This window comes from Tenrec ecaudatus, chromosome 7 (genome assembly GCF_050624435.1).
Source record: "Tenrec ecaudatus isolate mTenEca1 chromosome 7, mTenEca1.hap1, whole genome shotgun sequence".
Lineage (NCBI taxonomy): Eukaryota > Metazoa > Chordata > Mammalia > Afrosoricida > Tenrecidae > Tenrec > Tenrec ecaudatus.
The window spans coordinates 15,319,946-15,347,456 of NC_134536.1; the positions used below are offsets into that span (position 1 = coordinate 15,319,946).

The 27,511-nt window shown below is 44.4% G+C and overlaps 1 protein-coding gene across 1 annotated transcript in view; it reads left to right on the forward strand.

Annotated features, from left to right (window-relative positions):
- Nucleotides 1-14,883: 14,883 nt before the first annotated feature.
- The window catches only part of LOC142453150 (nesprin-1-like), a 239,076-nt gene continuing 226,448 nt past the window's right edge, over nucleotides 14,884-27,511 (forward strand). The window contains exons 1-2 of the mRNA XM_075554218.1: nucleotides 14,884-14,947; nucleotides 18,258-18,395. Of these exons, the coding sequence (XP_075410333.1) occupies nucleotides 14,884-14,947; nucleotides 18,258-18,395 (202 nt within the window). The remainder of the gene's footprint in view (nucleotides 14,948-18,257; nucleotides 18,396-27,511) is intronic.

Consider the following 27,511-nt stretch of genomic DNA (forward strand, 5'->3'; position numbering starts at 1 on the left):
AATTAATGTAGTAAAAGCTCACACCACTCCTACAGGCTGTGAACTTACCCACTTTATTGCACTGGTATGTCCCTTATGGTCTGGCTGAAGACCCTTGAGTAAAAGTGTGGGAACTCTCTTAGAGTTTGGGATGCATTTGACTCCTTTCAAGTGCAAGTCCTCCTAGATTTCTTTACTTGGGGCTCCGTCCCTCCCCACCTTGCTGGCCAACTGCAATGGCACCATCAAAGATAATTACCTAATGAGGGGCTGTCCATTAAATCCCAACTGGACCACATGAATCACATCAAGGCCTCAGCTGACAGGCCATCCTTTCCCTTCCTGTCCACACAACAGATGAACGGTTTGGTTTATTGTTTCATGACACTATGCATGGCAGTTTGTTTTGAAGGGGCTGCAAAAAGTTTGTGGGAAAGCTCCAGTATTTTTTTCAATAAATCATTTTATTGGGCCTCTTACAGCTCTTATAACAATCCACACAGCAATTGTATCAAGCACGTTTGGTCATATGTTACCATCGTCCTTTACAAAACGTTTTCTTTCTACTTGACCTCTTGGTAATCAGCTCCTCTCCCCCGACCCCCACTTCTGCCCTTGTGACCTCTCAATAAATTATGAATTATTATTATTTTCATATCTTACACAGTCTACTGTCTCCTTCATTGTGATAGGCTCACTCTTCCTCTCCCTCGTTACAGTACCTCTTGATGCCATCATTCCAGGAGCTCTTCGAAGCCCACTGTGGCCGTGACCTCATCTGGTGTCAATTTAAGGATGAAGAGTGTAGGGGTGGAGTCTAAGCTGTCAATCTGGAGATAGCCAATGAGACTTCTGTGTGGGCATGGCCTTCTGAGAATTCTGGGAAACCTGGTACTTCCTCCTTGGAGGCAGAAGATACCTCTTTCCCTCTGCTACTCTCTGGGAGACATTGCAGAAGAAAAGCCACATGGACACAACTAGACCTCGGAAGCTGGAGAAGCCACAGAGAGACCCCTGCCAGCACTGAGATGTTTCCAATGACACTGTATCCAAAGAATCTCTACCCACTGGCCTGTGATCTTCTGCATTTGGTATCATTGTTACATGAGTCTGAAGAGGACTTTAGAGATTGATATCAGAAATATGGGCTAATATCAGACTTATGGACTTGATCTGGACTGGGCTGGGATGTTTTCTCAATGTTCAATTGCTCTTGTACATAAATCTCTCTTATACACAGATGCTTGTCCATGGATTTGTTTCTCTAGTTTACTCAGACTAACACACCGCCTTGTATTAAAGTAGGAAGGACCTCTGGAGTCACTTCCTAGCTCATACCCAGGAGTGAAGATGAACCAATGGTCGAGCACAGCTGCTTTGATAGATCCACCACATGGCTTCAGTGTGACAGATTTGTACCAATGTCCTAAAACACAACTGCTAGGGAAGACACACGTATTTGCTGATCTACTATGGGCAGTAGGACTCTTCTTGTACAAACATGTAATACACCATGGTGCACTGGACCCCAGTGGAAATCTTGCTGCTCTTTACGATCTCCTATCAATGCTGACTCACAGTGACCATCCAGGACAGGGTCAAACTGTCCCTTTGGGTTTCTGAGAGGGTATCTCTTTACAGGAGTAGAACACCTCATCTGTCTCCTGCAGAGTGGCAAGTGGTTTTGAACTGCTGATCTTGTAAGTTAGCAACCCAATGTGTAGCCCATGCTGTGAGTTGAAGTTGATTTAATAGCATGAGTTTTGTTTTTGTTTGTTTTAGTTAATGCAGAGGAGGGATGTTGGGGACCCATCAGCAATGATGTCTGAAAATAAGACTATTGAAGATGAGAGAGTAGACACGGAAGACACATGAGGAGGGTAAAGGCCTTGGGTTTGGGCAAAGAAACTGTGTGTTAGCCCTGAAGTTGTGTTTTGCTCTTTTCAGGAACTGGTGTCTAGCTCACACGGTTCACTGCCATCAAGTCAGTTTTGACTCTCAGTGACCCCAGAGAGCAGGATAGAACTGCCCTTGTGGTCTCTAAGACTGTAACTTAAAAAAAATTTTAATTGGAAGTTAAAAAATATCTCAATCACATCAAGCAGGTTGTACAATCGCTACCGCAACCAGTTCCTAAACACTCCTTTCCTTCCTGGACCCCTTGATGTTGTCTCCCTTGCTCCCACCTACCGCCGCCCCCCAATGACTGTTACTCTTTACGGAATAGAAAGCCTCGCCTTTCTCCTGAAGAAGGCCTAGCGGTTTCAAACTGCTGCCCTTACCTATCCAAACTGCTATAAGGTGGAATTTCCCCTTTATTTTCCAATAGCAATGATAAGAATATTGGCTGTATCTTACAGCCCTACAAATGACATCATATTACAATCCCTAATTCTAAAGTATGTTATCTGGAGTGCCTAGTGCTCCGGGGACATTGTGCTTGGTCAAAAAGAGGGGTAGTGAGAGAGAGGAAGCTCCTCAAGGGCACGGATTGACACAGTGGCTGCAACAACAGGCACAACTGGATGGGGCAGGTCCAAGAAGTCCTTTGTTAACTTTTAAGTAGGGTCTCTAGAATCAGAACCAATTCAACAGCACCTGACAATGATGACAACTACAGAGATAGAAGATGGGAACTTGTGAGAGCCCAAATGAACAGTGATCCTCCAAGGCAGAGTAGACCTGCCCTTCAGAGTGTTTCTAAGGCTGTAAACTTTATGGAATTCAACTGTCACATCTTTATTTTGCAGAGCAGCTGGTGGGTTTGAACCACCGATCTTCTGGTTAGCAACCACCAATTTAATCACTATGCTACCAAGGCTGCTTGCGCCTGAGCAGACAGGATGAATGGGTCATATGAAGACAGAAACAGAGGGAGAAGCAAAGCAGTCTGATCCCAGCCTCCTCAGAAGCAGGCCTGGTATTTAGAATCCCTGTCTGGTGGTCATCCAGGCTGACAGTTGCTCTAGAGTGGGGAGGTCTTTATGGGTTCTCTTGACAGAGAACTCTGGGCATCTAAGATGAGCGTGGATCTTAGGCAAAGCCTAGAATCCCCAGTTCTGTGATAGAGTAACTTCTACAGCCACATCAAGGAAAGGTAACACACATCAGGTTGCCTTCCTCAATTCATTTCCGGTGTTATTGGGATGGGCTAGAGGACAGGGATTGGAGAAAAGGGAGAGCTAAACAGTGGGGGTGTTGGCAGCTGGGGAAGGAAAGTCAGGGTGCAAAGAGAAACTTCATCCACTTTCTAAGTTCACAACAACCATTTAGCGTATGTTGTTAGGTGCTGTGGAGTTGGTTCTGACTCATAGCACCTGATGCACCACAGAGCAAAACACTGCCCGGTCCTGCCCCATCCTCACAATTGTTTTTATTTTGAGCCTGTGGTGGCACCCATTCTATCAACCCATCTTGTTGAAGGCCTTCCTCTTTTTTTTTTTTTTGCAGTCCCCTCTACCTTACCAAGCATGAGGGCTGAGGTAGTTAAAGTTTATTGTGCCAACCTGACCGATAAACACATGTGGGGTAAATTGAAGGGTGGAGGGATAAATGGCTCAGTGAGTCTCACCTTTCTAGTTCTCAGGTCTCTTGCTCTGTGATGGTCGGACCAGGGTGCAGCAGCCTTAGCCAGTTCCCTGCTTCAACTGGCAAGGCTCACTTCCTGCAAGACATCCCTGAGGAGAAGCTTCATGGACCTACCCCGATGCATCCCTGGGTGCTGGAGCAGCCGTGTGGAAACCCCTGCCAGAGCTGAGATGCTTACACATTCACTGACTCGGCTATCCTCCTGCGGTTGGCGTCATAGTGTGTGTTTTGTGAGATGGAGGAGGACTTTGTGGATTGGTGTCGGACATATGGGTTAATGTTGGACTTGTGGGCTTGGGCAGCACCGGGTTGGGATGTTTTCTTGATGTGCACTTAACCTTTATATAAAACTCCCTTTTATACATGAGTTTCTGTGGATAGCAAAAATAATCTTGTATTACAGTAGGTGCAGGACAGACAGATGTGCTGATTGAACATTCAAGGGAGTGATTACCACGATTAAGATTCTTGCAACATAACTTACAATGACCGTAGCTGCAGTCATCTTTGTTGGACTTGAGCTTCATTGTTGAAGAAGAGAGATGATGTTTGACTTTGCTTGGAAACCATAAAACCACAACAAAAATAATATCTCCCTAATGTTTCTAGGCAACACCAGCAAGAGGAGGGCTTTTGATTAAAAATCCAATGACTCCCCCAAAGGGCACCAGGGGCCAGTTATCTGAGGAACCTGGAAGTGCTGGCACCGCATAGTCTTAGAGAAATAGTTGTGAGTAAATAACTGTAAGTTGCCAAGTACCTTCTCAAGGATTCTAAGCTTGAAAAACAACCACTCACAAAACACACCAACAAAAATCCCTCCAATGCCTTGCCTGGTCTCCCTAAATCCAATCACTGGCTACTGCTTTCCAGAGCCAGAGGCCAGCTGACAGGATCTTTGTGAAAGTGGATTAAAAGGGGGCTGGCGGAATGTCCTCAGCGAGTAGCAGCATCACTTCCTTCCTTGGACCATCAGGGAGCGTCCCCGACTGGTGAAGAGCTCTCTGCTCAGGAGCTACTTGCGCGCAGTGGACGCCCAGGCGAAAGTTCGCGGCTGGTGCAGCGCATCTCTTGCAGGAGTCTGGGGGAGCAGGTCCCAGCGCCTGGACCCCCGGAAAAGGAGGGGAGTGTGTGTGTCACCGAGGACTTTGCAGCTGCGGAGACACGCCGCAGGGGGAGAGGAGAAGCCGAGCCCAGAAAAGAGGTAGGGGGACCCTGCCTTAGGCTTCCTGGTCCCCGCCCCCTGCTTCCAGGGACCCGCGCATCCCAGAGGAGGGGGGTGTGGCAGGGCAGCGGGCACCAGCGGGCACCAGAGGTGACCTTCCCCTGGCGCCTCCCCAGCCGGGGGAGGGGAGGTTAGCCGTGGGGCGCGGGGGCAGGGCAGTCCTGCACCCCGAGGAGGCCCTGGTGGCTGCGGGCGGCGCCGCGGGGGGCGCGGGTGCGGGCCCCGGCGTGTTGTCCCCGGTCACCAGGGCGGCCGGCCCTGCCCACGGAGCGCCGGGGCCAACGCGGGGCTGGAGCCCAGACCCCTGCCTCCTCCCACCGGGACCCGGCTCCGTCCCCTGCGTTTCTGCTGGGAACGTGGGGGAGCCCGAGAAAGAGGAAGAAGGTGAAGGAGGGCGGAGGCCGGGCACGCCCGAGAACCCCCGGAGCAGCTAGGTGGATGGGGGAGGACGAACGTGTGGCAGAGAAATTATGGGCAAGTTGGCACTTGCCGGCGCAGGTTAGGTTCTGCGCCCTTGGAGGGAGCGAGGGAGGGAGAACGCAGCGGTGGCGTGTGTGTGTGTGTGTGTGTGTGTGTGTGTGTGTGTGTGTGTGTGTGTGTTCGCATGTGAGGTTCATGGACACGGAGCTTCGGAGGCTGGGGGACGTTCTCCTGGCTTGCACCGTGTACGTAGATATCCCCATGAATGCCACCCCCCATCCCCACCCCCGCGCTTTGATAGTGGTTTCCGCGGGAAGCACATCTCCTGAGCGCCAGCGATGCAGAAGCAAAGGTGGCCACCCCATGATGGTCGCTACTATCAGACAGGAGATGCAGGGCGCTGACACATCTGAGCAGCCTCCCTGCCTCCGCCCCTCCCCCCTGACTATTTTAGGACTGGCTGGGGGATGGGAGATGGATGGAAGAAGCCAGGGTTGGAAGCTCTTGCAAGGGGTGAGTGGGGGCAGGGCAAAGCCCCCCCTCCTCCCCAGCCTGGAGTAGCTGCTTAGACCCACTCCCCAGGGCCAGGGAAGTTTCATCTGGTCTTTCAGACTGAGGTGCTGCAAAGCCAATTGATAGGGTTCACCACAGGCAGGTGCCTCCCAAAGGGGAGGAGAAGGGTGAAGACTAAGGCAGTGTTAGCCATCAGACCCAGAGCCTCCTGGGGAGCAGCGTGCCAGCCTGGCTAGATTCCCCCCAGTCTGGTGCAGCAAGGAGAGTCAGGTCCAGCCCCCTGGGAGACATCTCAGATGGGAAACTAGGCTTAGTGGCCTGAGGCTGCTCATTTCAGAGCTCCCCAGTCTGGGACATTTGTATGCTTGGGAACATGAAAAAGTTGGACATGAATTCCTTTCACAAGGCCTATCTGCCTTCTTCTTAGATCTAGTAGCTTCAAGAAAGCGTTCCCATGCGATAGACTTTTCCAAGAGGAAGTGCAATAATTCTCAAGTTAGCAAAGGCTATTCCCGGGACTTGCTGCGGCCTAAAACGTTGACTCAAACCTGAGGCTTGAGGAGGTTTCTTTGAAAGGGATTTAATTCCCCAGGATGACCGATTCTCGGGACGGATAAAACATTCCCTTAATACTGAAATCAATATATATGCTGTATGCACCCCCCCCTTTGGATTCTTAAGTCTGTTCATTATCTTGTGGCAGAGTAACAACAAAATGTGCGAGGTCGTGCAGACGTAGAATGTTTCATGCTGAAGATAAAAGTAAATAAATCTTCAGGCTGACCCAGATAATAATATTGGCAGCCTTTGGAAATATTTTCCCAGCAATGACATGATATGCTCATTAAAGAGAAAGAAAAGAAAGAAATCATTCTCACTTAAAGCTTCTGCCCAAAGCGATTTATATCTGTATTCATTGTCCCCAAAGAATTCATTTCAGTGGAGCCCTGTCTGCAGGGGCTGGGTGCCGGGGAGGCTTGGGAAAGGGTAGTAAATTGACCGCCTGCAATTTCCCAGACACCACTGTGTGACACGTGCAGACAGCGCTCCGCTGGGGCCTGTGCTCTGCTAAGCATACTGCAGGCGCAGCTTCTTGGAATTGAAATGAGGTGCAACCGAAACAGGATGTCGGAAGCCCATGACTGGGCAAGGTTGGTGGCATTTTCACAGCTGCTGCTAAGGCCCCTGCAGGCCACACCCTGCCGCCTGAAACTGACAGGTCACAGCCTCTCCAGAGGCCATGCAGCCTTTCTCTTCTCCTAGGTGCTCCTAGTATTTCCTGTGTCCCTTTCAACAGCTGTGCCACAACAGGTGCGCTCTATCCTTCAGCATGATGGGGGGAGAAAGTTGCAGATGTCTTTGGGTGGAGCTGATACTCCAGAAGGACCTGCCGTCTATCCCACCAAACAATAATGAGAATTGATTCAAGGTGCTTGCTGTCGTTTGTGCTGATCAGTTCCTTGCGTTGCCTTTTGATTGCTTGTTCATGGTCTTGTCCTTCGTTGGGAAGGACACGTCTTTCTTTCTTACCCTGTGTCATTCATGAGTGAATAACTGCTGTGCCTTCCACGGATACTCCGTCCGTACCTTACTAGCATATTCATATTACTTCATAGGCTTACGCATAGAAACAATTGGGAGGATGGCACAGGACTGGGCAGTGTTTGGTTCTGATGTGCAAACACTTGCCATGGGTCAGAACTGACTCGGTGGCACCTAACAACAAAAACATATGAACTCAAAGATGGCCTTGTTCTTCCAGACCTTTTAGCCTTCTGAAAACAAATCCAAATGCACAGCTCTTGCGTTGATTCTGGCTCATAGCAATGCATACAGGGTTTCTGGGGCTATCAATCTTTACAGCTTAATAGAGAGCCTCATCTTTCCTCTGCGGAGTGACTGGGGGTTTGAGTCATGTACCCTGTGATTAGCACTCCAGTGCTCACCTGAAAGTGCCACCGTACTCTTTTTAGCTATGTTAGTATTTAAAGACTCCTGGTGGATTAGAAGGTGAAGTTATGGCCTTGTTAACTGCAAAATTGGGAGTGCAAACCCACTAGCCTCTCCAAAGAAGAAAGATGAGACTGCTTGCTCCTGTACAGATTTCAGCCTCAGAAACCCAAAGGGGGAAGTTCTACTCTGTCCTACAGAGTCACGGAGAACTGAAATCCACTCCATGACAGTGAGTTTATGTTTGTTTGCTTTGAGTATTTATTCACTAGCACCCTTATGAAGGAGTTGAATAAAAAAAAAAAAAAGACAACTCAGTGTGATGTCACGAACTTATCCAACTTGGATTGAAAGGGGGTTGCCATTTTGTCAAGTTTTTAATTTTTGTTCAGCGATGGGTTTTGTTATTAGTGCCATCCTCGTATGTATTTAGACATTAGATTGGGTTCATACTTCACTTCATATTTCTCTGACACTGTTCACGTGCATCTAGTCTACCTGATTTCCACTAGAAATGAGCCACGTTGTCTCTGATTGTCGCTTAGAATTTTTGTTGTCCTGTCTCAATACCTAACCCTTTAGTTGGATTGCTTTCAGATCTCTTTGAGTGGCCTTACTGTTTCTCCTAGTACATTTCTTTGAGTGGCACAAAGAAGAACTAAGTTTAGTTGTAAAACTCTGCTTAGGGACTGGGCAAGTCCAGTTGTGATAGGTTACTACTGTGTGTCCTCAGAAGTGCCCATCATTCGGTCCGGAAAATCCCATGTTGCCGTGGGTCATATTGCCTCTTGTGTTAGGCCAGATAGACTAAAGAAACAAATCCAAGGACACTCATATGTGTGTAAGAGCGAGATTTATATCAAAGGGCAATTGTATATTGAGAAAACATCCCAGCCCAGTCCTGACCAAGTCCATAAATCTGATATTAGTCCATGTGTCTGTTACTAGTTTGTAAATTCCACTTTAGACTCATGCAGCACATGAAATGATGGCGAATGCAGAAAGATCACATGCTGGTGGGTGGAAAGTCTGATGGATCCAATGGCAGTGAAGGCATCTCAGTGCTGGCAGAGTTCTCCACCTGGCTTCTCCAGCTCCAGGGCTATGGCAATGGCTGCCATCAGCATGGCTCCATGTGGCTTGTCAACAGGAATGTGTAGCAGAGAGACAGTGGGTCCAGCCTCCAGTGAACTATTTATCTCCATCATCCCTCCAAATTATGTCATCAAGCTGAGACCTGGTTGGCACCCCTTCACTCTGAATATCCTCGAATTGGCAGATCATGTAACTACCACACCTCTCTAGGCCATAGAGAAAATGCAGCTAATGCTTCTGAGTGTCTCCCCAAGCCTCGGAACTTCCCGATCAAATACCATTCTTTCCGCTCTATGAGCATTTAGGTGTCTTGTTCATTGCTATCTACTCATTACCATTGTCCCTTAGAATAGTTGCCCAAGACACAGTAATTCACCTGCCATGTGAATTACTAGATGTAATGTCTTACTTGTCTCCTTGATATTGTTACTCATTGTTATCCCGTCAGCTTAGAATGGTGGTGACTTCATGTGGAAGAAAATGAAGCATTTCGCAGTCCTGTGCCATCTTTGTGATCATCGAATGGTTGAGTCCATTGTGGGATTGGGCCAGTCCATCTCGTTGAGGCTTTTCCTCATTTTTGCTTTACTATGAGTGCTGTCCTTTTCTAGGGACTAGTCTTGCCTAGTGATATGTCCTAACTAAATGAGGCAACAGCTCAGAGGGGGATTCTTTTAAAACTTTTTTGTTAATTCTTTTGGAAATCTGAGACTGAGAGGAGTAGAATTCCTCCTGGTGGGTTTCTGGGGCAGTCTCATCTTTCCCCTATGAAGAGAGTAGTAGTTTTGAACAGCTGACCTTGTGGTAGCAGCCCCACATGTAACCCATTACACCACTAGGGCTTTGCCAATTCTGATAGCTGTATTTAAAAACCAATTGCTGCCAAGTGGACTCCAACTCATTTTGACTTCATATCTGTCAGAGTTTTCAACAACTGGTGTTACAGAAGCAGATTGATAGGCTTTTCTTATGAGTTGCCCCTGGATAGACTTGGACTTTCAACCTTTTGGGTTATAGCAGCGCATATTAACCATTTATACTGCCCAGGGACTGTTGGTGTATTTATTGGTAACAAGGAAGTACCATGTTACCTCCTTGCCTTGGGAATATTAGAGTTAGTATAGAGCAGCGGTTCTCAACCTGTGGGTTGTGACCCCTTTGGGGGTCGAACGATCCTTTCACGGGGGTCGCCTGATTCATAACAGTAGCAAAATTGCAGTTATGAAGTAGCAAAGAAAATAATTTTATTGTTATGGGTCATCACAACATGAGGAACTGTATTACAGGGCCATCATTAGGAAGGTTGAGAACCTACTATCACCTTTCCATCCAATACCTACCTCCCTGTGTTCCTCATTCCCACCTCTCTGTACCACATCTTGCAGCTATAAAAAAACTCTTTTAATTGTTCTGTAAGTAGTGAGATCCCGGAATGTGTTGGGCCATCTTCTGGCTCTCTTGCTCAGCAGTCATGTCCTTAAGCAGGACACGGCTGTGTGATCAGTCAATTCAAGGAGTAATTGTCAAGATCTTAGGACCCTGTATCTGTATCTGTTTGGACCACTATCTGTGCTGCTGGGATTTTTTTTAGAATTGGAACGCCTACTCAATAGCATCTATCAGTTCTAGGCTCAGATCTCATGTTATGGATGGAGAACCTGGAGCCAAGGGAGGGAAAGGTGGAGACCTTTACGTACTAAATACTCTCTATACCCAATCATTTGCTGGGAGCATTGCATATTTATCTTTTTAGATTTAATTTAATCAGGATCCAGTTAAACCTAATGTAGCATCAAATTATCTCATTTTAAAGATGAAAGAATGGGGTCATGGAAAAGTTAATTGTTTTAAGTTCACGTGGAGAGGCAGAGACTAAATTAAGGTTTTAAGTCTTTCATGTATCCAACATCTGTGCATTCTGTGGACTCACGCACTGTTCTCAACCTCTGCACCCTGTACCAGCTAAGCTAGTTTGAACAAAGCTGAAAATACAATTCATATTTTTTAATTCTGAGTATCCTCTTATTATTATCTCTGTTATGAAATTTCCTTCAATCTTACGGCCCATCCAAATAGTAGCCTTAGTAAAAAGCAAGGCATGTACAATTTAGACAGTTGAAAATATATGAATACATAGGTGGTGGAAGCAAAATATTTTATCTTAGATCTAAAAAAGGAAGGAGATTGCATCAACTTCTGCAGCAGAGAGGAAGGGGCTCTCTGGGGGTTGTCTCAGAAAGGTGAAATATGATGAACTTGACTGGAAAGATACATATTGAGAATCTAACATGTATTTGAGGATGTGCTTGGTGTCGGTGAGTGGGGTGCAAAAGCAGTTAGAGTTATAGTGTCGAGACCTGAGAAATGTTCCCAGGTGAGTCAGAATGAAGTATGACTCATGCTGGTGAATAATACAAGGCAGAATGTATTACTGTGCTTCATAATGTGGAGTATTCGTGCTGGAGTGTTGGAAGGAACATACTACTCTATATGTGCTTTAGTGTTTGGGCAAAGCTTCAAGTGGGATGTGCTCTGGGGCTAGGCATTTGGTGGTCCGTTGGATTGTTCAGCTGCGAGTGCTACCCAGAGGGATGAGACTACGGGGACAATGATGGAGATGATTATGGACTGTGGTTGGCCATTAAAAAGTTTTTCAGAAAGGATATGAGGATTTGGAGGCAAGTGTTGAAACGTACAACACAGCCCCCTCTACTGCTAAGCTCAGGTAATGGTACTGTGACCCATCCGTTCAGTCAGACATCATCATACAAGTGTAGTAGTTACATAATCCGGTGTCAATTTAGGTCTTGAGATAATTAAGGGGTGGAGCCTAGTCTGTCAATCAGGTCATAGCCAATGAGGCCTCTGTGTGGGCATGGCCTTCTCTGGAGGATTCTGGAACTCTGGGATTTTTCTCCTTGGCAACCTCAGCAATGCCTCTGACACTGAGAATCTGCTAGTTGTATTGTGGGCAATAGACTGGATACATAGACTGACATTGGATGTATGCAGAGAAATCCCAACTTTAGTGTGACATCAAAAAAATAGACACAAGGGTTTCTTTGTTGTGCAACATTTATGCAAACTGAACGAAAGTTGAAACTCCAGGATCTGTGATGAGATGACTCAGAGAAGTCACTTTTGGCTTTTTTTTCCTTTTAAATTCTATATTTCTTAGTTGAAGGCCAGGACCAGTGATGAGCAGGGTCTGGTAGGCAAGCGCTAGCTGCTTTGAAGTAAATATCTTCCCTCTTCTCCAGTTAGGAGATAAGCAGATTGATAAAGGGATAGAAGTAGACTTAGATAGGGAGATAGGAAGGTAGGGAGGTAGAGGTTGATGGATAAATGTCAGAAAGCTATTTTTGGAGAACATGATTTCAATGCTGCTGAAGAATGTGGAAGGAAGAACGGGCTGCCCAAAGGACAGACATCTGCCTTGGAAGACGTGCAGCCAGAACACTCCTTAGAGGCGAGGATGGCGAGACTGCACCTCACAGACTCTGCACATGTCGTCAGGAGAGACAAGTCCCTGGAGAAGGACATCACGCTTGGTGAAGTAGAGCGGCAGTGATTGACACAGGGGCTTCAACAATGAGCTAGCTCAAACATCAGCACAGTTGTGAGGATGGCCCACGACGGGCAGTGTGATGTTCTTTTATGTAGGCGCACTATCAGTTGAAACCCACTTGATGGTACTTAAAAACGAGTTTCTAATGACTTTGATAAACCATCCGTAAGGTCCCTCAGGCACATCTAACTGTCTATTAGTCTTGGAAATTAAGGCAGCTTTCTATGTAGGCAGATTGAATACTATTTCCACAGGAAATGTAGGCAACTAATGGGCACAAAATGCCCATAGGGCTATAGGTTTTGATGGTTGACAGCCCAGCCAGAAGTGATTATTTCTCCCCCGAGGACCTCAGGTGAGTGGGCAGAGTGCTGTTATAGGGACAAGATCGCAACCAAAGCCACGAACCAAACTTTGCACAAGTCATTGAGAGGAAACCTAACATGCTCTTTAAACTGTCATCTAAACTAGAATTGTAAAAACAAGAAGAAAAACAAGAAAAAGAAAGAAAATCCCTTGGAGCCTCTTGAGACGATATCAAGTATTGGCTTCAACTTTCCAGGGACCACCCTTAGTCTGCCAGAATGTTCTTCACAGCCCACTGCCAGCTGCCTCACACAGAACCACATAATAAGGATATATATGCATGTACATATGTGTGTATGTATGTATGCATGTGTGTGTATATATATGTGAACGGAATGAAAGCTGAAACACCAGGATCTGTGATGAGATGACTTAGAGAAGTCATATATATATATATATATATATATATACACTCTCTCTATATATATGCTCATATATATATATATATGCTCTAGGACATGCTTTTGAGGATATTTATGCAAGACCATAGCAGTGTACAGTGTTTCTCATCTATTTTTAAGGTGGTAATCACCAGTCTATTATCAGCTTTTATCAGCTCTTATCACTAAGTCCATCTTGGTGCAGTGGTTATGTGTTGCGCTGCGATCCTCAAGATCTGAAGTTTAAAAACTACCATGAGAAAGACGGGGCATTTTTACCCCTGTAAACAATTATAGGCTCAGAAACTGAGAGGGGGTAATTCTACCCTATCCTATAGGGTCACTAGATGGCAGTGAGTTTTCTGACCAGATGCCAATACAGACACTAACAATTCATCATGCCTTTTGGGAACAAATTTTAAGTTGTGATTATGCTCCACTACTTAACCAACCTTTTCTAGGTAATGCTGCTGAGGGATCATGCATCCAGTTGGATATTTTTAGAGTGTTCCTACACTCCTCTTATTTCCCTACTCCTTCCAGCAGGTGGACCATCCCATATACTTGTATAGTGGCTGTGTTTTCTTCACAGGTTTGTTTTTCCCACTCTACCTCCTCCACCTCCTTCCTCACCCACTCCCTTTTTTTTTGGACCTGGTCCTCATAGCCCAGAGATGGCAAGGTGGACTGTAGTCAATTGTCATTCTCACAAGGGTCGTCTCCTGTGTCTGTTGGTTAAGGTCTTTCTTTATGGCCATTTCCCATCCTTTCTCTTCTTCCTGCCATTCGTTACTCTGGTCTTTGGCAAGACCTTCTCTTCTGCTAACTTGAGAACTTGGCCTGCCAGAATTAGGAAATCCTGGCTCAAAGTCCATTTCACAATGTCAAGATTTCATCAACTTTTCGACTCTCCAAGCTCATCTCTCTAGCCCAGAGTGACCAATGAAATGTGATAGAAGGAGAGTGCTCAGGGAGAGCTTGGAAGGAAGAGATCCTCTGTCTAGTATGCCCCACCCCACTGCTACAACTTAACTTTAGAGGCTTTCGATAGGAGGAGGAAAATGGTTAATTCAAACCCATTTTGACTTCTGAAAATAAAATAATGGAAACCCATGTTTTTGGAAGGAAATTGGTTCCCATGCATAGGGCCTTAATAGTTGATCTCATTCCTGGAAAGGATGCAGCAAAACAGAGCAAAGTAAGTATGAAAAGCAAGTTAATCACCTGTGAACATTGAGAAATAGAACTTGAACTTGGAAAAAGAAGTACTTTCACGTTTATATATCCATGGAAGAATCTAGGGTTTAAGCTGAAAACGTGGAATAAGGCCAGCTCTCCTTAAAAACTAAAGCAAAAAACGTACTACACATGTCATGTTTCAATTTTCCCCAAGTATCTTGAGATTTCCTAATTTTGCACAGCCCTCGGAAGTTTGTTGATTCTGTAGGTTACAGTGTTTTCTCAACACATAATTTCACTTGATAACAGATCATCTGCACAAGTCATATAGACCTGGCTTCCCTTTGAGCATAATGGTGGCCTTTGTAGATTTCTTCATCTTCTTTTTTTTTTTTTTAAGTTTCTTTTCCTTTTTTCTCTTTCCGATCTCTAGATTCATTAAGAGCACCACCTTGAAGAAGAGGAAGTGGCTCTGTTGTCCGCAGTGCTGTATCCTGGGATTATTCCCTTGTGGCTCCCTAGCACTAAAAGAGGTCAAGGATGCTTTCCAGAGTGTGGTAGACTTGCCTGGCCACAGGTGAAGTTTCTCCTGGTGTGGGTTCCGTTCGACCTGAAGGAGCATGGCAACCGCCAGGACGGTGTCACGGTCCCGGGACATTGCCAATGTGATGCAAAGACTGCAAGGTAAGGAACTTGTCAACGCCAGCTGATTCCAGGCATCTGGAAGTTTGCTCACCTCTTCCTTCAATTTTGTGTACGGGCAGCAAGGCCTGGCAATTGTGTCTCTTATTCCAGTGCTTTCACTAGTATGTGTTGTCACAAAATGCTTTCTGGTATGCATGGAAATAAGGCAGAGGCAAAGTCTCTCTCTCTCTCTGTGTGTGTGTGTGTGTGTGTGTGTGTGTGTGTGTGAGAGAGAGAGAGAGAGAGAGAGAGAGAGCTATGGTATTAATCTGCCATAAACCCACTTTCTTTGATAATCGTGTGTGATGCTCATAGCAGTCATTGGTTGATAAGCTCTCTTGAATTTCAAAATACAGACCGATCCCTTCAATCTGGACCATGATGGTCCAGCACGTGCTACGAGCTGTAGAAAGTCAAGAAATAATAGCAACTGGATGTTTCTCTGACTGCCTCGATGCCATTCGTCTGTCCGAGTGCTCTTGTAGTCAAGCTTGTTGTTGATCTGTCTGGGGTTGACCTGTGACACTCCAGTGGGACCAGGGTGAACTTAACATTTATGTGAAACTATCCCATTCAGCACGCCAGGAAGAGCCTCGTTAGATAAATCTGCAAATCCTTGCTATGTGTGTAGGCACAGATCTCCTGCATAAACTGGAAAACTCTTGGATTGATGATCCTAGTGCCAAGAAACTCTGGTTTAAAATATGCATCTCACTAAGTCGGTGGATCCTGAAAATGCAGTTCCATCCCAATACCTATGTCTGTCTGTACTGTTTGCTCTGAAGAAGTGACTCAGCAGGTTATGTCTCTGTGACATCATCGGCAATGCGATGTACAGAAAACCTACGAGTCCCTTAAGGGGAGGTGGGGGAAGGTAAACTAGGCAAGAAAGCACATCTTCCTCTGGGCCTAGTTGCTGTGGCAATGCTTTGGATGAGATGCACGTTGATAGCACAGACAGAGTTGCACAGAGCAAGTTTGTGAAGGCCCGGTCAGCATCAGATCGTGGTCCTGCAAGCACAGCTTTGATTGGTGACCTTGATTTGAGTTTGAATGGCAGTGTGGTACTCCCTCTGTGGTTAGCGGGTGAGCAGACAGGGAGAAACCGGGACGCCAGATGTTTGGTTTTGTGTTCAGTGGTGGACAGTTACATGATTCTTTCACAGGCGTGTGTAGGGACTGGGTGAAAGAACAGGAGCCTCTGACTTATGAAGCCTTTGGCAGTGTACACCCTGTTTCATTTTGAAACCATGTGCTCCGTGCCCCATTTGAATCTGTGAAACACACACCTTGATCGGCCCCTCTCAGGATGGTCGTGAAGCTCGTCGAGGTGTGGTAGAAGCTACGAGCACTGGGCTGTGGTGAGCTATTCTAACAGACATGCGAGAGAGGTGGAAGACAAGGCAGGGCCTGAAGATTTGGGCGAATGCTATTGGTCTTCATGTGGGCGAATGCTATTGGTCTTCATTGGTCTTCATGGTGTAGTGGTTGTGCATTGGGCTGCGCAATCCACATGATCGCCAGTTTGAAACCACCGGGAGCTCAGACTGGGCTTTCTACTCGTGTAAACAGCTAGTTTCGGAGGGTCGCTGGGAGCCAGCATGGACTCGATGGCAGCAAGTGAGTTCTACATAAAAGTCGTGATTTTATGACCCAGTGAAGTGACGACACTTTCTGATCGTGATTGTTTTCCCTTTGTAATCAAAGAACGCAAAGGCATGAGCCAGGGTGGTGTCAGGGTGAAGCACTGAAGTGCAAACCGAAAGGCCTGCTCTTGGAGCCACCAGTGACTCACAGGAGAGAGAACTGATGTAACTGCCCACTTCCATCAACATTAGACACCCCGTTTGTCCCGTCTACTCTGCCCTTGTTATGTTTCCACTTGCTATGACTCTGTATCTATAGGGACAGATGTAACCATCTGGGTGAAATCTGTGTATTGTTATGCAACATCACATATGCTGTTGAGGCTACTCACCGTGTCTCCATATAGTCCAATTCATAACAACCCTATGCCCAATAAAACGAAGCAGAACAAACACTGCTTTGTAGGTATGTATGTATATATACCATATATACCATATAGATATATATATATCACGAAATCTGTTGCTATTGAGCCACTTCTACTCATGGTGACCCCGTAAGAGGCAGAGTGGCAGTGCTCCATGGAGGTTTCTTAGCTTTCATCCTTACAGAAGCCAATCAGCAGGGCTTTCTTCACACACACACACACACACACACACTCACTCACTTACTCATGCATATATTATTGATGGCTATAAAATGCAAAATCTACTCTATAACAAATGCATCAATGGAAGTAAAGGGAATTGACCAAAAATGCTGTATGTGTGATCACACTCATTTGTTGGTTCAGCCGGTGAGATGAGCACCCTCTGTCCTCCATTCCCTGCATGCATCCTCACTGCACTTTTGCCCCACATGAAGGCCAACCTCACTGGAGAGAGGAGTCCCAGTCTTCTGTCAAGCACACACAGTGGTCCATTGGGCCTGCTACTGGAACCTCCAAAGGAGTGACCTACCAACATAAAGGACGAGCATTATGGGCTGATAATTCAAGCAAATGCACCTATTTATTCTACTATCTTAAATAAAATCAGAGGGGCTATTTTTAATGTTCTACTTGATGAGGTCATTCTTCTAGAACCCCTCTTTCTGTGCCTGCACAGATAGCCCAACTCACTGGGCTGTTGTTCCTTCTTGGGCTTTATTGTCAGAGCAAAACCAGGCATTGCTACTGAAGAAGAGGATGCAACTCTGAATAACAGGCTCATTGTGTTGATTTGCTTAGTTTACAACCATAATTGTTGACTATTTTCCTGCTTTTAACTTTTATTTCTAGTGCTAGGAAATTAAAGCCTTGCACAAATTGCTACATCATTTAGCTGGTACAGAAGCAGATCAATATTTAACCTTTGCCAATTTTGGTGCTTGCCTGAACATAATGTTTCAGACTAGGATCCTGAATTATGAATGAGCAGTCAGACTGCAATGCAGACTCTCATTTGCTTCTCAAAATAACAAATGCTTCCATAACTTTAATCAACTTAAATAGAACAGCAAACACAAAATAACAGTACAATACGGAGGTATTCAGATTCCGAATACCCATAATTAGTACATATTTTCTGCTTTAAGGGATGAGGGAGGGGATCCGTTTTAATAGATGGCTTCTGGAATCTCTAGCTTCATAGTCACATTTGAAGAAACAAAGCGCTGTACTCTTCATATTACAAGCGCCTTAATGGACTGCCCACACTTCATTGCTCTTGGTCCTTGCTCCTAGTGTTTCTGCCTAGCTTTGGTGTTAAACGTGTGACCTTTACCAGCAGCACTTCTCCATTTGAAGATGATCGGTCCAGCTTTGTCGACGGGAAAATTGATGCACCAGGCTTGATTAAAGTGAGGCATACTGTCCTGTGGGGCAAGTGGTCAAACGCTAGAAGTGGTTCCACAGCGACTGCTGGGTTGTCGCATGGAGAGAGACTTAATTTTTAAAAAGCTGGCGGGGGTGGGGGGGACCCTGAGAGGTCAAACTGTCTTTTGCCTGGGAACCAAGCCAAAGAGAAGTCAAGAACAAAAGAGAAAAACATTCATTCTTGGAGAGATACCTGTGAAATTTGCAAAGTGATCCCTGCCAATTAATTCTGATCTCCCTGTAAACAAACAAACAACTTTTAACAAGTCATTTCCCACGTGTATTGCAAAAGTGTAATCTTCCCTAAGAATCGGTGACACCATAAAAGAAAAATGCAAATGAATAGAAAAGTAGAACCAGGCAAGCACGAAACAGCAATGGAATCCAGAGAGCAGTCAGGAGAAAGGACAGTGCCTAGGAACAGGAGTGAAACAGGAGATGGAGAATTTGTAAAATCCTAAATATCTGTTGACTGTAAAACCAAAGTAAGTTCCTGATGGCTTGAATGTGGTTGGCCACTTATCACTCTGAGAAATGGCAAGATTCTTAGGGGAGACAGATTCTTGGAGGAGGAAATGAAGGGTTTGGTGTGGACATGTTGCACTTTACTCCCCTAAAAGACATCCACGACGCAGTTGGAGATAGGACTAGATGAAGGGAGAAGATACAGATGGAGGGGGTGGGTGGGAAACCCTGGACATTATCAGTACATCGTTGGCCTCTCCCAGAAAGGGAGGCTAGAGAGCAAAGAGGTGAGGGTTCAGAACTGGGACACACAGCATTGGAAGAAGGGAAGTGGAGGGGGAGGTTACTCCATGAGACCGAGAAGTTACAGCCAGTGGTAGGAAGAGCGAATGAGAACCTGGAAAAGAAGTCAGGAAAATGATCCAGGAGTGTGAGAAGTTCATCACTTCTGCTGGTGTCTGTATGTCTGTGCAAGATCATTTGTAATATATAGGATGGTAATATGTGTTTGACATGACTATGTACAAGTGCAAGTTTGTATAAAATCAAAACCAAACCCACGGCCATGGAGCCAATTTCTACTCATTGTGACCCTGTAGGACAGAGCAGAACTGATCATTGGGCTTCTGAGACTTAAAATTCCAGCTGGGCCAGAGAACTTCATTTCCCTCCTGCAGAAGGGCTGGTGGGTTGAACCAATGACCTTGTGGTTTGTAGTCTAACACTTAACCAACTATGAGACCAAGGTTCCTTAGAAGTGGGCATAGGTAAGTATAATTTTTAGAAGAAGAGAATAGTCCTTATGTATAGGTAAAGGGTAGAGAGGCTCTTAGAAGTTAATTGCATAAAAAAATTCCTTAAAAGAGTATTAAGTATCATTTGGCATTGTAGATAGATCTCAATCACAAATGTGCTCTAAGGATACAAGTCTCCTAAATCAGGTCCCAATCACTTCTTGTCGAGTTTGGAGTCCTGGTAGAACTGACAGATGGTCCCAGGGATAGTCAGTGATGCTCCTGGTGGTTCCATTTGGGTATGTATGTGACTGTCCTCTCTCAGTACCTTCCTGCTGTGGGCCTCTCCTCGTCCCATCTCTCACTCGTCCCACCCTCTCTGCTGTTTCTCTAGATTCTTTCCACATAGCGTAACCAGCCTCATCACTGCTCATGTGCAGAGAAACTCCCTGTAAACTCAGCAGCATCTATTTTCATTGTTTTCACTGGTTTTTGGGGTTTTTTTAGCTCCTCTGTTCTCCTGAAATAGAGCCCTGGTAGTGTAGTGGTTACGTGTTGGGTTGCCATCTGCATAGTCAGCAGTTCAAAACCTCGAGCTGCTCTGCGAGAGGAAGACTGGGCTTTCTGCTCCTGAAAATAGTTACGGTCTCGGAAACCCACAGGGGGCCACTACCACTATGAGTCAGCATTGACTCAATGGCCATGAGTTTTGATTATTTTCTTGAAAAGAAAATGTCCCACTACAGGTGTCTGGCTTATCCGAAACCTCCTGAGGACTGGGGATTTATTTCTTCTTCATTGTGACTAAACATTGACGTTGTTAGTTGTCACGGGGTCACGTCCGGTTCATGTTGGCAACGGTCTCCTGGGTGCAGCCAGGATCTGTTCCGTAGGGTTCTAAGGGTTGTGTCCTTTCTTCCGACTTGCAGTTAGACGGGTTCAAACAATTTGCACCACTCAAAAACACCTTGCCTCAGCCCCAAATACTGTAACTGCATTTTAGAAAACTCCCATCAACCCCTATGGTGACAGTAGCAGTGCATCCCTTTCTAAAACTGTCAGTCCAGCTGCAGAAGGCTTACTGCTCAGCGCCTGTACAGATCACAGCCAGCAGAGCACAGCTGACAGCGCAGTTCTACCTGGCGACATGAGTCTTCCTTAAGACTTAGTAAGATGAATGAAGACCACTCAGATGCCCGTGAATATTGATGTATTTGATTAATGTATCACTTGGTAAAACAGACCTATAACACAAAACACAATAAACTAGACGTTAAATCCCAGGTGAGGAATTCCCTCAGATATCTTAAGAAACTCACCAAAATAAGTCCTATCTCATGTTATGTTAGTACTTTTAAAACAATTGAGATTATGAAGATACTGCTTCGTTGTTGTACACGGTTGTTGTTGGGTTCTATTGAGTTGGTTCTGACTCATAGCAGCCCCACGGACAACAGAACAAGGCTTTGCCTCCTGCGTCATCTGGACCATGGTTGCCATGTTTGAGCCTACAGCAACCACTGGGTCAGTCTATCTTGTTGAAGGTTTCCTACTTTTTTTGACTTTACTTTATCAAGCATGATGTCCTTCTGCAGAAATGTGTTCTTCCTGATCACATGCTCAAAGTATGCTAGATGAATGCTCATGTTCTTTCCTTGTAAAGACCATTCTGGCTGTACTCTTCTAACACATGTTTCTTTGTTTTTCTAAGATATAGTTATTTCTTTGTTCTTCTGGTAATTCATGGTATATTTACTATAATTCAAAGTCATCAGTTCTTTGGTTTTCCTTATTCATTTTCCAGTTTTTACACAGACAACTAGTGATGGGAAAATACCATGAAGAAATATCATGGCTTGGAGCAGGTGTGCTTTAGGCCTCAGGTGGACATCTTTTGCTTTTCAAAATGGTACAGAGGTCCTTTTGTAGAAGATTGTCCCCGGGTAATATTCTGTTCAATTTCATGACTGCTGTTTTCATGGGCATTGGTTGTGGATCCAAATAAAATGAAACCCTTGACAACTTCAGTCTTGTGTTAGTCTGGGTTAGTCTATGAAGATGAAACAAATTCATAGACACTCATAAGTGTATAAGAAAGAGCTTTATGTATTGGAGCAATTGAATATTGAGAAAACATCCAGCCCAGCCTGGATCAAGTCCATAAGTCTAGTATTAGCCCATATGTCCGATACCAATCTATAACGCTTTCTTCAGACTCACAAAACACATGCAATGATGCTGAATACAGGACGATCACAGGCTAGTGGGTGGGAAGTCTTGTGGATCCAGTGGTGGTGTGAGTATCTCAGCGCTGGCAGGGGTCTTCACGTAGGTTCTCCATGTCCCAGGCTCTGGCTGCCATCAGCCTGTCTCCATGTGACTTTTCAACAACAATGTCTCAGGAACTGAGCATGTGTACATGCCTCCAATGAGCTATTTATCCCCTTAGCGCCCCCAAATGAGGTCATCAAGCTGCAATCTGATTGACAGGCTTCACCCCTACACTCTTATTCCTCTCAAATTGACAACAGATTATATAACTACCCCAAGTCTTTTCTCCAACTATCATGATGAATGCTTATGGGTCCAGTTGTGAAGATTATTGGTTATGCTGAAGTTTATTCCACATGGAAGGCTATATTCTCTGATCCTCCCCAGTAAGTGCTTCAAGTCCTCTCAGCTTTTAGCAAGCAAGGTTTGGTTTTCTATGGCAGGTTGCTAATGAGTCTCCCTCCATTCCTGATGCCACATTCTTCTTCACACAGTCCAGCATCTCAAGTTGTTTGCGCAGCATACAGATGGGGTAAACGTGCTATGTAACCCTGATGAAGACCTTTTCTGATTTTCAGACAGCGGTATCCTTTAGTTCTGTGTGGATGACTGGCTGAGGACCTCTTGAGCTATATATATAAATATACCCTATGAGTCCAATTGAGCTTTCTAGAATTTCCACCCTTTTCATTGTTATCCACAATTTGCTATGATCCACACATTCAAATGCCTTTGCATACTCAATGAAACGCAGGTAAACAGCTTTCTGGTATTCACACCTAAAGACTGTTTTATGATCTTTTTATCTTAGTTTGTAGTACATTTAGTAATTATTCATCATCATTATTTAAAGAATTATGCCCTCATTTATTTATTATTAGTGAGAAATTACCACCTAACAATATCTTCGGCTATTTCACTATGTACAGAACATTAGTCCATTGATAATTTTCTACTTACTATTCTCAAATAAAGAAATGGAAACATTGGACAGAAGATGTTGGTGACTACCCCAAACAGGTTCAGGGTCAAATAGCTCACAGGAGATTTTTGATGTTGTTGCATGTAGTGTAATTTGCTTAAGTAGTTTAAAAGTGGTTTCTGCAGTAATTTCTGTTCTTTCTTATTATTCTCTTCACAAAGACCTCTTGGATTCAAAACAAACAATTTCTTCCTCTTCTGATATTATTCTTTCATGTTTGGTGAGCCTGGCCCTCTACCCACCTTAAAATTATTGACATCGAACAATGGAATTGCTTTCAATATGTTTGCTTCCTTTTTCCTCACTCATGTTACTTATACTGTCGGCACATCACTTTAAATCCTTTTTAAAAAATATCTTTCATCTTTATTAGGCTGTCGACTTGGGAAGAATTTGCAAACCCTCAGTACTTGCCTTGTTGTTTTGTTTAATTATCATTTTATGTACTTGAGTGATCATTTTGCCAAGAATTAGCACAAATTCATGTTCATGACATTCATGGTTCAGATTTGTTACTTTTTTAGTGTTCTTACAGGTGATCTCATTTTTTCATATTTGGTTAATAGGATCATTTATTGCTTTAATAGTCAGTGGAAGATATGACATTCTTACAGTCCACTCAGAACCCTGGGAGTCAAAGTAGATGGCACCGAGCTTAGCAAAGGACATTTTAGAGCCCAGCTCGGATTGTGTGCCTTTCCCTGTTGCAAAGTCTTCAGTGACTCACCATCATCTCCCAGATAAATTCACTAGGTAAACAGAGATGCCCACTAGATGACTTTTATTGCTATTCATATCTTCTTTCCTGATCATCCTTAACAAATTATAGTGTTCCAACCACTCTGAGCCATTTCTAGCTCTCTTCAAGGGAACCAAGATAGGATTCTCATGGCTTTGTCTTTCTCTCTTTCTCTTTTATTTTCCTGGGATCCTATTCTGGTTTCAAGGCTCAACACAAGCATCACTTCCTTTGTGAAACTGTTCCTAAAGCCACCCTTTTAGAAAGCAGATGCCTCCTGTAGATTCTATGCTGTGCTTTTTTTTATGACATGGGATTGCATTGGTCCAATGGTTTCTTTACTTCTCTGTGTGTTCAATGAGAAGATTAGATTCTCAAGGGCAGGGAATTTTTCCTGTTCAACTTTGGATATCCTGTTTTGGTTTTTTAAATCCATTGATTCTTTATTATACTTTGTATGAACACAAAGCCTGACCTTCAGTAGGTACTCAGTTTATTCAATAACATATCTGTACACTTAAATATATATCATCTAGGCATCTACAGCTGGAAGCCTGGTGGCATACTGGGTTATGAGTTGGGCAGCTAACCACCAAGTCAACCGCTCAAAATGACCAGTTCCTCCATGTGAGAAATACAGGGGTTTCTATGCCCACAAAGAGTTACCATCTTGGAAACTCATAGGGTTGCTGTGAGCCAACACTGACTCCATGGCAGGGAGTGTGAGTGGGGATATCTACAAAGGAGCTCTGGTGCCTTCCACACTGATGACCTCAACGTAAATGGTTCAAACTCACCAGTCAGTCTGAGGGAGAAAAATCAAGCTTTATGCTCCAGTAAAGATTTAAAGTCCCAGAAATCCATAGGGCAGGTTTAGTCTGTCCTATAGGGTTGCTATGAGTCAGAAACAACTAAGTGGCAGTGAGTTTGTTGTTGTTGTTTTTGGGTTTGGGGCTTCACAGTCTTCCACTACTCTGAATACACATGTGAACAGAAACTTCCTGTCCTCCTGGAACTTAGTATCTTTTGGAATGATTATGACATTTACCAAAGAATTTATCAACTGGGCAGTGAATGTTATTGATCGATAAGTGCATGTTTGGTATATAAGTGAATGAATGATGGAATTTTCCTCAAAACATGGAGATATAATGAGGTAAATGGAACAGGGTCATAGACTATTTCATAATGACCCTACAGGACTGGGTAGGACTCACTACTCCCCTGAGTTTCTGAGACTCTAACTCTTTAGGGAGTAGGAAGCACCATCTTTCTGCAGCAGAGTGCCTGGTGGTTTTGAACTGATGACCTTGCAGCCCAACACGTAACCACTATTCCAACAGGGGTCCCACAAAGAGTAGAAATCTCAAAAACAGGGAAGTTCTACTCCATCCTATAGGGTCACTATGAGTTGGCATAGACTCAATGTCAGTGAGTTTGGTTTTGGTTTTGAATCGACTGTAGGATTGTCTAAGTTATTTTTATATAATCTCTTACTGAGTTGGAAAAGCACCTTACCTAAAGTCACAAGTCGCTAGTTTTTGTTTTTTTAAGTTGCTATAGGGTGTACCTGGGAGGCACACATGGTTAATTGTTCTGCTACTTAGTGGCAGGTTGGCAGTCCATTTGGCTATTCTCTACCCAGAGGATCACTTTGGAGAAGGCCTGCTGATCTACTCCCAGAGATCCCAACCATAGAAAACCTTTGGAGCCCAGTTCTACTCTGAGACCCATGGGACTCAACTTGAGTTACAGTGGACTCAATGTCAGCTAACTGGTGGTGGCTGTTTAGACTGGGAGGGAATTTATAATTCATAGTTGGATGATCTTATTTGCAAAATAAATAGCAGTTGTCTAGCAATAAAGTAATACAACCAATGTCCTAAGTGACTATTTCAGGGACTTCAAGTGAACTGAAGAACTGCTACACCTTCACACATCAACTTAGATTCCTTTAAGATTTTCCCTCATAGTTGCTACTAATCTTAGATAGGAGACCAAGCCAGCTAAATAATTTGGAGGACTCAGTGCTGTAGATAATTGGGGGGCCCTTGTTCATAGCAGTTAGGAAGCAGAGCATTAAGGTATGTATGAGCTCTGCTGAGGGCAGGACCCTGAGAGGCTGCACAACCCTATACCCACAAAGCCAGCTTCATGGGAGAACAGACAAAAAGAGATGAAGGCTCACGAGGCAAAGCAGCAAACCATCAGGGCGCCCTTAGTGTTGCTGTTAGATACTATGGAGTCAGTTTGGACCAATGGAGACACCGTGCACAACAGAACACAACACTGCCGTCCTCACAGCTGTTCCTTTGTCCAAGGCCATTGTTAGCTACTGTGCCAATCCATCCTGTCGAGGGCCTTCCTCCTTTGTCACTCCCCTTCTACTTTACCAAGCATGAGGTCCTTCTCCAGGGAATGAGCTCTCCTCACAACCTGTCCAAAATATGTATGACCAAGTCCAAGTCTCACCATCCTTGCCTCTAAGAAGCACTCTGGCCTTAGTTCTTCCAAGACAGACCGGCTTGTTCTTTTGGCAGTCCAAGCCACCATCCATATTCTCCAGCACCACAATTCAAATGCATCCCTCCTCCTTGGTCTCCCTTCTTCAACTGTCAGCTTTCACGTGCGTATTCGGCAATGGAAAGCTCCACGGCTTGGGGCAGGCGCACCTCAGTCCTCTGCCATCTTTGCTTTTCAATACTCGAAAGAAGTCTTGTGAAGCAAATTTACCCAATGCAACTCATCTTTTGATCACTTGATTGCCGCTTCCGTGAGAATTGATTGTGGATACAATCAAGACAAATCCTTGACAACGTCGCACTTTCCTCCACTTTTCTTTCAGTCAGTGTGCCGTAATGTGGTGGCTTGTGTGTTGCTGACACGTTGGATGGTATGTCACTGATATTTTAAATACCAGCATGGTCACCCAAAATGAACAGGTTTCAGTGGAGCTTCCAGACTAGAACAGATAATGAAGAAGGTGTCTGCTGCCCACCTTGGAGTAAGTGGCTGGCAAACCCTTAAGAGGACTCTTGGGTACTTCCAGATTTTGCCTGGAACCAGTCTTGCATACAAGGGACATGAGAGGAGAACTCGCGTATTACCTCTTTCTGGACCAGAACTCATAACCAATCCTTGAGCATTGCTTTCCAACCTTTCTAGGCATTGTATCAACTGGAGTCATATCATGCATTACTACCTTTCCTTCTAGGGCTCAGAGAAACAACAAAAATGAATTCATGACTATCTAGTGAATGGAAACTGGCCTACCGATTTCTCAAAGAGAAAGATCATTTTGAAAATTAGTCAATTTAATATTCAGTTTTCCACTAGAACATGTAGGTCATGCTGAATTATCAATAAGAGAAATCAGTCCCTTCTCATTTCTGAATAGACGGTATCATGCTAATTATATCTCTTTATAATTAGTAGCACCCTAGCCAAATTTATCAGAAAGGTGGTATGTCATATATAAAAAGACCAGGTTATCGTTTTTTTGCCTCTTAACTTTTTCTTATTCCAAGAAGTTGTGAAAAATCCCTAAAGGGTGCAATGCATTTGTGTTTACAAGCCAAAAGTGTGAAAATATTTAGTTGAGAAAAAATTGCCAAGTTCTGGAGTGAGAGTAAGATAGTCTGAGATCCCTTTGCATTCTGATTTTTTATTTACATGATGATTTTTAGGTATAAAATACCTACACATAATACTTTTAATAGAAAATGTATATCAAGCATGTTAAAGTATTACTAGAAATATGTGTACACAATAGCACTTCTAATATTTTCTACTTGTGTTTATAATATGCTTGTTTTCTATGAAATACATGGGTCCCACCTCTTTTTATAAAATGACTCTTTTCAAAAATAATAAAATAATAATTTCTACTGCCACAATAACAATCAAGTAAACAATTAAGGAGTGATAGTCC